General features: G+C 29.4%; 1 protein-coding gene across 2 annotated transcripts in view; it reads left to right on the top strand.

Moving 5' to 3' along the window:
* Positions 1 to 12,214, top strand: part of LOC131852079 (suppressor of lurcher protein 1) — a 286,739-nt gene that overhangs the window by 40,477 nt on the left and 234,048 nt on the right. For both annotated transcript variants that reach the window (XM_059202698.1, XM_059202699.1), the window contains exon 2: positions 9,567 to 9,628. In XM_059202698.1, the coding sequence (XP_059058681.1) occupies positions 9,602 to 9,628 (27 nt within the window). In that variant the 5' untranslated portion in view covers positions 9,567 to 9,601. The remainder of the gene's footprint in view (positions 1 to 9,566; positions 9,629 to 12,214) is intronic.

Here is a 12,214-nt window from a genome sequence, read left to right on the forward strand (position 1 = left end):
TTCAATTCATGGCACTGTATAAACACTTGTATTCATCACAATGATTGTTAGTATTGGTCTCGGTGTTTTCTATCTATATTATGTATGTATTTAAAAAAGTTATTCAGTATCCATAACAGTTATGTTAGGAAATTCTTATAATTGATGTACGATATTCGAAGAATATAATCTTCGTTACATAGTATATTTAAAAGATTAGTGGTATATTAATAAGAGCATATTGAGGAGTATTAAGTGTACCAACTATATACCGTGTCAGTAATACACAATAATGAAGAACTATAATCTAAGAAATATTTAAAATGGTCCGGTATATGTATAAAGGCCTATATATAAAATATCGTAAGTTAATAAAATTTACCTATATATTGTCATAAAATTATAATAAAAATGAAATCGATAATTTATTGGTTGTACTGTTATATCATATATATATATCGATTTGACTAAAAAAAACAAATAATATTAGTATGTTGGCGTTAATGACACGAAACTCTGTGTTGGCCTCGTGTTTTTCGCAGTACCATGAATTGATTTCCATTTACATATAAAACGTTTCACCGCGATTACTTTGTTCCCGCCGTTTATTACTTCTCCAATGAGCCGTGAAAAGATCGCTTTCCAAATTATTTACAGTTTTATTTTATTACGGGATTTTTGATTTTTGCAACCAAATGAGTTATAATCCGCTTTACAAATTAACATAATCCAGGTTGAGCGTTTGATTTTCCAGACCAATTTAAGCAGATAATAATGTTGACAGATTTGTGCATCTTTCATGTATTTGCAGTATTTCCATATTATTCAATGTCAACATATAGGGTAAACAGTATAGTGATTGCCCATTTAAGGAAATTATACTGGTTTTATATGTATATAAATGTTAATTAAAATAATAGGTAAGTGAGTGTCACCTCTTTGGTAACATTAATAGTTTAGCTAAGAGATCCAGTAGTAACAATTTAAATATCTTAAGGAAACTAATAATTACAAGCTTTAACAAAAATAACCTCTAAAAGTATAGTGATTGCCCGGACCAGATAGTCATTGCCTCACGCATCACATAGTTATTGCCCACATAGCATTATATAGTTACTAAATCTAGTTAAAAATATACCATATAAACATTAATTCTTATTGTTTAGGAATGTTGACTAACATTAATCGTTAAAGCAAAACAATGTCTCAAGTTTTAAAGACCTTATTTATTATTTGAGATCTTTTATAGCTTTCTGTACGTTAGTATACATTTCTAAACAATCAGAATCAGTGTCTTTAGCAGAATAAGAATCATCTACTTTATAGTAAAAATGACACAAAAACAAAAGAATATCTAATTCATCTGGCATGTGGTTTTTGTAATGTTCAGGAATACATTTTGAATAAAATGATTTGTGGCAGCTGCTGCCATTAATTTTATTTTTAAAAATTGTCTGCTTGCATACTACACAAACATACCCAGCGTGCAAAACCTGTTTTTCTTTTTACTCTAGTTTCTTCTTTTCTTTTCTTTAAGATTCTCCTTATATGATTGCCTTTATAGTAAAGCTAACTTGAATACGTCTGATGTAATAGCAAATGGTTGTCCTTCTGATGACAGACAGAAAGATAATCATTTGCTATTACATCATTTCCTTTTATTACCGGAGTTACAGGGTATGCTAAATAGTCCCAAAAAGATGAGTTAACTTTTTGTATTTGTAGACTTACTACACTAATAAAATATTTGGGGAACAAATGGACTACAAATAATACCAGCAGCCGAGAAAGTAAATAAAATGACTATTGATTATTTTCCATTTGAATGTTCAATATTATAAACGTTTCTAGAACCATTTTCAGCTACAACTAGTCCTGCACACTGGCAAATATGAAAATTTGTCTCACCTATATTGAAAACTTGACTTAAGACTTGGCTTATTACTTTTTCATTGACATAGCAATATTTCATGGAACCTAAATCTTTTTCAGATACACATGAGCTTGATTTTGTTCGAACACCTTCAAAACTCCGTATACTTAATTTAGGATGTCTCTTTAAAAATACTTTCCACTATCCAATGTCAGGCCTATTATTCACGAATGGATTAGGTCTTGGATTTTCCTCTAGAAATTTTTGAACACTGTTCAAAATATTTTCTTTATGCCTTGGAAAACCTTTTCGTGCTGAAGTTGTTATCCTGTCTTCAAGAATAGCTTCTTCTTTAGCAGTTAAAATTGGCACCGAACCCAAGCTGATTTTGTGTCCTGAATTATGTTAAAATATCAGCGTTGTCCTAGGAATTCCATATTTTTGAGCTATTTGTCAATCTGAAAACCTGTCTTTGTTATTTTGGATTTCGATGATTGCCCTCTTTAGGTCTTCCCGTTTGTATTTTAACTTGGTAACCTTCGGCATTCTATAAAGAACTAGATAATACTACTACGTAAATGTATTTAACAAAAATAAACTTATTTTAATAGAAATTGCCCGGGCAATAGCTGTACCCAATGCCAATGGCAATAACTAAATACTGATATGGCAATCACTAAAATTCATCTAAATAAGATTTAGTAATTGCCCACCCCATCTAACTCCTTAAGAGGTAAATTTTACATCACAATAACTTCTTGAAATTATAGTATAAAGCATTTACTAACTTATTCTCTATAGCAATAAGTTTAAAACGGAGCTAAGTTAACACAATAAATTAAAACAAAAAGTGTATCCTTAAGAAATTCTTTAAGAAACTTACTTTTTCCGATAAGAGGCATACCTGTTGTCAACAAATATGCCATAACACTATGTTTTTCTTTAAATTTTGCCAATTTATTATTAAACGTTCTACTAGAGGATCTCTTAATGCCATCCAGCGAATTTAATTCGAATTAACTCCTTTATAAATAGGTTTAAATGTATCATCTTCTTACTGTGGGCCATATCTATACACTGGGCAATCACTGTAGGGTTTACCCTACCTGTTTACAGATAAGTAGTTTATTCCACGGCAAATATTTATATGATAGCGTTTCCATCACTTCACACAAGTATTACACTCAGATATGGGTACAAATATATATGTATATATATAACTTAGATATTAAATATATTGCTATAACATTATATTTATAAATCAATTTTCATTTATTTAGAAATCGCGACTGCAGAAAATCCTACTTAGCCAGCGCCTAGACAGAGGCAGCCTAGCCCGGGGCGTGCAGCCGTTACAAATACGTGCAAATGTTATGGTTTAGAATGATAAAATTCTGTAACTGTCAATTAAAATAAACTCCAATAAATTTATGCTAAGAACTATCTAGGTCATGTCAGCTTTAAAGCAATAAAGAGGCATATAATCTCTTCTATAACGAACTATCACAGCACACACAACCACGTTAAACTGAAAATACCCCTCTTTTAATTAAATATATTTAAAAGACAGTATGAATTATGTTATAATCATTTATTTTTGAATGAAATATTGCGCTTGATTGCCAATGATATGTTCATATTCATGCAAATAAATACAATGTTTTAGTTATAACCAAACTTACGCCTACATAAACATCGCGAATAGAGACATAAAATGTTATATCTGACATATGTCTTACATTAAGCATCAGAACACACGGCGGGAACACACGCCAAACTTACATTTGACGTGTTAAGATAAATTTTGTTCGCTTTATTCGCATGAAATCTGATAAATTACACGTTGGAGTGATAGTGACAAGGTGACGCATGCAAACCGCACTTGCTACTTCAAGGTCGAAATGTCTGTGCTGTCTACGAAGAGCTGGTATTATCAACATGTGGGAGTGGATTATGTCGAATTTAGATTAGACAATTATTTAGCTGAAGGTGACATTTCGTCTGCGAAACCTGTTGTCATTATGAAATTCATCCAGACTGCATCGCGTTACACTTCAGTAAATGTTGGGACATATGTAATTTGGTACAAATCTTACAAATTATTAAATCTGTTGAAATATGATTAATATTATTTATTAGTTGAGGTCCGGATATCATACAAAACTTATTGGATTACAAACATATTTTGAGTAAAATTAAACAAACAATAAATAACTTCACCACAGTCTATTAGTAAAAACCGTATCCAAGTAGGTTCTGAGATTAGCGGGTATAAATGTACAGACAGACATTAAATTCTTACAACTATTGGATTTTATTACGTTGATAAAGTTGTAAAAATAATCTTATATCTACCATGTACAGACAGTCATCAGTTGCATTTTTATATATATGTAGGTATAGTTTTCTCACCGCTAACGGTAAGATATCACTTTGAAAGATCGAATTGTTGTGTTTTGTTTAACAGTTATTAAATTATAACTGCTCACAGAAATCAAATTGAATATTTTGTTTCAATTAGCAAAAAAGTTTAATTTTTTGCTAATTGCAACAAAAAGTTTTAAATTCTATCTTTATAATAATAGAACACTTTTCGAATTTATGTACAGCGGTATTCTCTTGAAAATAATAATGGAGTTACAGAATATTACAAAAGTATTTCTTTTGATGTAATTAGGTGAGAACTTCTTCATTAGGAACTTCGTAAGCAGTCAATCTTCTAATAATGAAAACACAGTAAAAGAACATCAGTGGCACAATATTTCTGATATAATAAAATGTTTTGCCTAATTCCCCCAATCATTAGGGCGCGCTTGTTCATGCCGATTGTAATTTGAATTGTCAGGGTTGTCACGCGAACACACTGTATTTCATTATGTTCTAAGTATGTCGATGTCGATAACAATGAAATGCTTTATTGGAATTTTCCTTTTACAGTTTAAATATACACAGCTATGTTATAGTTATTTGAAAGTAATATTAACACTATGTGTTTGTGTACAAAATTCCCGCGGGTAAAATCCTTGTCTGCTTGTCATTAGGTAGATCAATAAATACTATTTAATTATAGTAAACTATTATAATGATTAAGTAGTTGTAATTCACCCACTAAAGCAGGGATGCCGCTTTTGAATATTCAAGAATGATTTTGTTCATATAGAAAGATAGGGCTAAAGTAGTATATATATACGCCACTAAAATCAGAGGCAAAATCGGAGCAGTTGTAGGGAGTGGTCTCCATTACTTTCAAGATCGCCTCGTGTGTACCGTAACCAGAACCGATTTCTTCCATGTAGTGATCCCGCCAGGCTGATTGTACTTTCACCACAAATGCTCCAATATTGTTCCTGATTTTAGGGTTGTGTGAAGGCTTTTTAACTTAGTAACTAGTTTGCCCTTGTTAGAGAAGAGATTTGTCCAATGACATCTACAGAGCGGGCCGTCGCCACTGGATCATTGGTAGAGTGCTAATGTGACCCCGTGACACCCTCATACATTGCCCTCGGCGTGATTGAATGGTCGTAGGATTTTCCACACTGAAAACAAAACATAATTGCTCTTAATGATTTTAGTAAAAATGGTATTAAACTATTAAACTAAATTATTAATAATATTAAAAATCACAATTTTTAGCCGAACCCTGTGTTGTTCGTTTTCATTCAATTCTTCTTCGTTCGGTTTTAACTTAATTTCGTTCGATTAGGTACCTATGTTTCTGTTTGATTATTTATTCCACTTCATATCATCTGAGATGTATAGGCATAGGATATATATAAATTTATATTTTTGTATCTATACCAAAAGCGGTAAAATAGTAATAATATATTACAGTACAACCATACCGAACTTTTTTGTAGGAATAAAAATTGTAGAAATAAGATATGATCAACAATGAAATACGTCATCAATCACTTAAAAAACATTACAAACTTACACAAAAAGATAACCCAATTCAAGTATACATACGTACATTGTTATGTATATATTGCCCATATTGTAATAGTAATGTAGCCTATAAATATGCTTTATGGGCCAGTTTTGCCAGCCCTGTATCTACATATATTTTGTGATCATAATCGAGATAATAATATTGAAAAATATAGCTATCATAACTGCGTGGATTGTCGCGATACATATAAAAACATATTGGCCGCTTTTTTTCTTTTTTCTTAACAAGTCAAAGTTATTCTTTTTGTATTGACAGAAAGTTTTTTGTTATGTTATCAGCCGTCATAACAAATCAAACTATTAATAGAAACGAACACGCCTGATAAAATATTAAAGAAAGAGTTATTTAAACATGATTTTTATTTACTCTTATTTTTCTAAGCAAAAAAAGTATATGAAATACGACAGACCAATAATTATCTGTCTTCTAGATGTCAAAGATATTTTATTTACTTTTTTTAATGAATGATTGAATTATTATTTATTTATCTATATATTAATGTCTTGATATATTTCAGACATATGTACATATCATATAAGACTGTAAATAAATTATATGTTTATTAAAATTTATATACCAGTATAAAGTTTCTAAGTCAAAGTAATAAAAAGGTACGGCCCATCAAATTTATTATATACTCATCCGCTGATCATCAAAATGTATAGAAAATGCTATAAAGTTTTCATGGGCTTAAAATGAAAATATAAAGAAATATCAGGTTATAATCCTTTTCAACTAATAACTTTTTTAGCTTTTTTGTAATCTTTTAGCATTAAGATATGTAGTCAAATTTCAAGTTTTGATTGTACTAAGAAATTTTTAAGGCTTATTCTATAAAATAATTTCGAAAAAGAAAGTTTTCTCTACGAGTAAAATTAAATTTATAGTATTAAATATAGATTTTTATTCTATGGCAGCTATCAATTAATAGTCACTGTTAGTGACTAGTCACTTTCTCTCAAATTATGAACAGCGTGACGAATAACACAAAACATTTGGAATAGTCACCTTTTTGTCAAGCCCTAATTGAAATACAATAAATTATAACTGATATAATGAATATACGGATTTTTATACTAAAGCATTTTTACCGCATTTTATAACAGTAGCATAAATCCTTCCTCTTTTATATAAATAGACTCGAATTCATTAGAATTTTCAATGTTGAGTTGAGTTGAGTGATGAGTCAAGACGTGGATAGCGATTAAATTAGAGCCATATTACTACATTTGTATATTATGTACATTTTTTATACAGCAATAATGTTAAACTCAAACATACGGCTATGTGGATTTTTGACATATAAATAAAATTTGAGTTTCTGTTTGTAATCTTGATTTTCTTGATGATCCGTTTAATAAGTTAAAACTAGATGTACATACCAAGTAACAACAGAATAAGTAAGGATATAAAATTAAAGTTTAATAGATTTAGGCAAATGTCCTGATAAGGTCTCAAATTTCTTATAAAAATAGTGGTTTATTTGTAATAGTTAAAATTGTATATTTAGATCTGATAACAAAATTAAAAAGTAACCTATTGTTGTTGATATATAAAGGAAGTATATATATATGTCAACATTATAGATATCCCTGTATAGGGTACTGGCACTAGTAGTCGGCCCCGCACCAGTACTCAGCCTTTTTCGGTTTAAAACCAATAGGAATAGCGCTATAACAGAAAATACCTAATCAAATTATTTTAAATTGCTTCTATGACTTCTCATTGGTAGAATTAAATCCAAACATAATAGCTACGTGGCTGCGAAGTACATTAAATATGAATCTATTTCGACGTCATCGGCTGACGAGGCGACATGCGGCGTGCGCGCCATTTTTTTATTAGTGAGAAGCGTTCACAGAAATGGTAATTTATTTAATTTTTTTGTTAGTTTTAGGCCACATTGTATTAAAATTTACATTAATTAAGAGTTTTGGCATTGTAATCAATGAAAAGTATCATGTTTTTCTTAAGAATTATTAAATAATGAAGTGGCCGACTACTGGGTTCCATTTTTATATACATTATCTAGTACTCAACCACCCCTGGCTGACTACTGGTTTTAACGCTGTTTGTCAAAAACCCAATAGTCGGCCACTAAAATAGTTAGAGTTTGTTGCCTGGCTGAGTACTTGAAAGTAGACCCAGTATTACCGTCCATATTTAAATTGTTTTTTATATAGTTTTTAATACAAAAAAAAAGAAAAAAAGCAGATCTAGATTCTACCAAAAGTAAAGTGAAGGAGACTACAAAGAAGAAAAATTATGAATATGATAAGGAATTGAGTGTAAAATTCACAAAGACAGGCTGTGATTTAGTGGAAATCAAAAGAAAATAAAATTAAAATTCTCAGTAATATACTTCTATCTCCTGAAACTCCTGACACAGAAACCTGTAAGGAAGATAAGCTCCTAAAAAAAATTGTTAATCGGCGACTTTTACAAAGAAGAAGAAGAAGAAGAACTTATAATCTTTTTTTTTAAATACTGCTGTTACTAAAGAAGTTTCCGACTGGTTTAAATATAAGTTAGATAGGTATTTGATTGTTGTGATTGTTAGGGCACAGTTAAGTCCTTTTAGGTTCTATAACCGGACTAATTGTTTATTAATGTTCTTAATTTAAGCTTAAAACTATTGATCTTGCTGACCACTGGTGGCAATATTGAGTACTAGTTTTTGGCGGCTGAGCACTGGTGAAAAGTGCCTTATTTTGTTATAAAGTATTTTTCACTTTATTAAAGGATAAATTTGTAATTTTTGTTAATATATAAATGAGTAAGTTAAATTATACAAAAGACTTTCAATTTACTCTTTCTAATATTTTCTTATATAAGTTTGAACCCAGACTTACCACTAAAAGGCTGACTACTGGTGCCGGTACCCTACCGTGATTTACTAGAAAATTTCAATTTAACCGTATTTATTCCAGCTGTACGTAACACAATATCAGCGAAACCAATCAGATATAATGTCTGTTGTTTGTCATTTCGCCATTAAAATAATAGCTTCTCTATTATTAACTGGCGACATTAATTAGTACTTTATGATATTGAATGTTAAAAATCGATAATACGTGTTTTAGTACTTATGTTAAGTTACACGCTAAGGGATAAAAACTGAACTCCATTTGGTGGTATTCTATTTCTCTTTATATATATGTATATCTTAAATATATTTAGGAAAATGTACTATATAATTATTACGACATATTAATAAAGTATAATGTTAACAAATATTATAAATATACGATTGTTAAAGGTTAGACTGTTTTTTGTGTCGTTTTAATTTCAGTCTAAAATCGAGCTTCTACTATATTCAGAGGTAGCTACAATAACTTTTCCTGTAAATGAAGCAATGAAGAATACTTTTTGTATTGTTATGGCAATCAAGTTTATCACTTTTGTAACTTAAGAAATCAATTTTACGTCTCTTCTCATTGTCAACTTATTTTTAATTAATTAATAAATAGTTAGTTATATAGGATAAAGTGATGATGCTGAGATGTATAAATATATTTACCAGTATCAGTCTCAGCTTAAAATTCTAAAACATATATTAAGTCTTGTATTGACTTCCGTTTGCAATTTACTATATTATTTAATTTCTAAACTATTTCGTAGTTGTAAACTACTCACATTTCATTACAATATATGTAAGTAATTTTATTCATTCGTTCATTTATAATTTAAGCGCCACGCTCTTGTCGGTGGAGCTCTTGTCACTTCCCACGATTTTGATTATATATTTGGTATTTGTATTTTCAGATATTCCAGTTCAATTGAGGCGATGTCGTATCGCCATGGGACGACGAGGTAGTGCAATGGAGGTAAGTTACATATCATATCATACCTTTAATTTAATTATAAAATCACTAAAGTTCTTTAAAAGTAATCAGTAAAAATAAGTTTCCTTTTATCTTCGACTTAGTGACAAAATTATATTATTTGACTTATAAAACGTTATTCTAAAAATTCGATTAAAATTTATTTACAAGATTTAGAACTTTCTTCATAGTTTTGTTGTTAATTTAGTATACTTGATACTGATCTAATTTTCAGATATACTAGTTAATCAAAATGATTCAGAATTACAATTTTATCTTTCTAATGTTTTGTATAGAAAATTCGACGAATTTTGGAATTACACGTACAGAATTAACGTAATCGGATTTAGTTTTATAAATCCGCTTGTACCTATTATTCCACAAAAACACGGAAATAGTAGATAGGTCTTCATTTGTATTTTATTTACCTCGGAATATGTTATTTACTTTTTTACGTCTTCGTCATATGACAAATAATTTTATTGTGTCTGTATTATTATACATAATAATCTAAGAACTATTGCAATAAGATAAATTAAAAACTTGTTAAATTATATTTACTGTACAAAGTCCACTCACAAAATAATTACTAAATAACAAACGTGCTTGGCAGTAGTTGTTCATACACTCCGATTTTCATTTCATGTTATACATAGACATCTAAATAAGACTTTTATAATAGATTAATTATAAAAAAAAATCAGTTGAGTTTCTTGCCTGTTATAATTCATTTATTTCTAAACAAACGGAGTTGGCGAGTTGAAAAAAGTAGGTTCCTATGTTGTATAAGTTAACTATGCAGCTACTGCAGCAGATATCAAAATTCCTTAAAGTATACCTGAATATAGTATATACCAGAACCTACGTTCAAAAGTAATACTAGTAGTTCAAGCTGTGTACGTTTTTCGTTTATAGCGATTTTTTTAAAACAGCGTAATAATATGCCAGATATATTTCATAAATAAAAATATTCGCGTGTTTTATTCTGATTGTACATTCACATTCAGTAGATAAAACGGTAAAACAAAGTTCGTCGTCGCATCTCATCAGTAGAGCGGCTGAAAACAAAACTGGGAGAGCTCTCTTCAACAGCATTATTTTTAATTTTCATTTTATAAAACTTTTGAACACTGAAATGCTGCACTTATTAAGTTGTTATTTGTTTTTTAGTGGGAAAGAAACTTGCAGTTTGCAGCGGTCTAAGAAATAATTGCTATTTTTAGTGTCTAGTGGACTATTTACAATGTGTAAAGTACCAGTATGTATATATTTAAGAAGGCCATAAAAAATAGTACGTAAAAGAGGCTTCTTGGGTACATTTACATATATTATCAATAATATATATAGAGGTTTATAATTATTTGTGATAGTACATCACTATTGTACCATCCATACGTGATGAATAAATGTAACATACCACTTGTTTTTTTCTTCTAAAACCAAAATTTACTTGTGAGTGAATCCTGTAATTTTTAGTGAGCTTTAACAAAAATTATGTACAACAAGTTTTGTGGGAACGAAAATAAACTTTATTTATTTAGACGTATGTGTGATTAATGATGATGATGATGATGACGTTTGACTTTGTATTGTATAAACATAATCTGATAGACTGGTAGGCTGTTATTATTCTTACAATTTGGATTGTTTACTCGCCAAGAGTTAATTTCTGATTCTTCTTCTTTTAATGCATACGCACTCAATAGAAACACACATAAATATTAATTTGTATTAAATAATTATTTATTATTATAGTATTATTATTTTTGTTTAATAACCTCCCAGTGTCCTCGAAAAAATTACTCATTAAGTACATCGACATTAATTAAAATGTTTCGTTGATGTAACCTATATTGTTTTCATAATAATTTTACATTGTTTACCAGAGCAAACATAGAAATGATTTGAAAGACTTTGTTTTATAAAATAATAAACGTAATTTATGCAACAGAAAAGTTGAATTTGTCTGAAAAGGTGGCGAGCTTTGATTTTGACATTTAATTTATATTGTGTTTTTATAAATGATTGTGGAAGAGAAATCATTTTCCCATTGTTAAGTTTGTATAATTACAACGAAATGAAATATCTGTTTCCGTACTTCATAACTTCGGTTGACAATAGTATTTACTGAATAAGCTCACATATTAAATAAGTTCAACTTGCGATGTTATTACTCGAGTAAAATTTTAGCAACTCGTAATACGACAAGTATGACGTAGAGAGTTATATTTGTTGATGTATATTTACTCAAAATATTTTTTTTAATGAAAGAATTCGTCCAGTAGTTTTAATGGTGATACAATACATTTTTTAGACGACAACTTAAAAACTGGACTATATTTGACAAGAATATTAGAATCTCTATGAGACATTGTAGAGTTTGTTCTAATATGATGCTTATATATATTTAATAGATGACGAGGAATATGAACGGATATTTTTAAATACAATCCCTAAGGTGTCGGTTTACAGTATATAGTGTATAAAAAATTATATGGAGAAATAATATTAAGCAGATATTTCCATTTGAGACTTTACAGGATTAGTCTTAAAAACAAATAAATACGTACGTATTTTAAGTTCTTGTAT

This window comes from Achroia grisella, unplaced genomic scaffold (genome assembly GCF_030625045.1).
Source record: "Achroia grisella isolate CSIRO2021 unplaced genomic scaffold, CSIRO_AGI_Agris_v1 utg821, whole genome shotgun sequence".
In the NCBI taxonomy this organism is placed as follows: Eukaryota; Metazoa; Arthropoda; class Insecta; order Lepidoptera; family Pyralidae; genus Achroia; species Achroia grisella.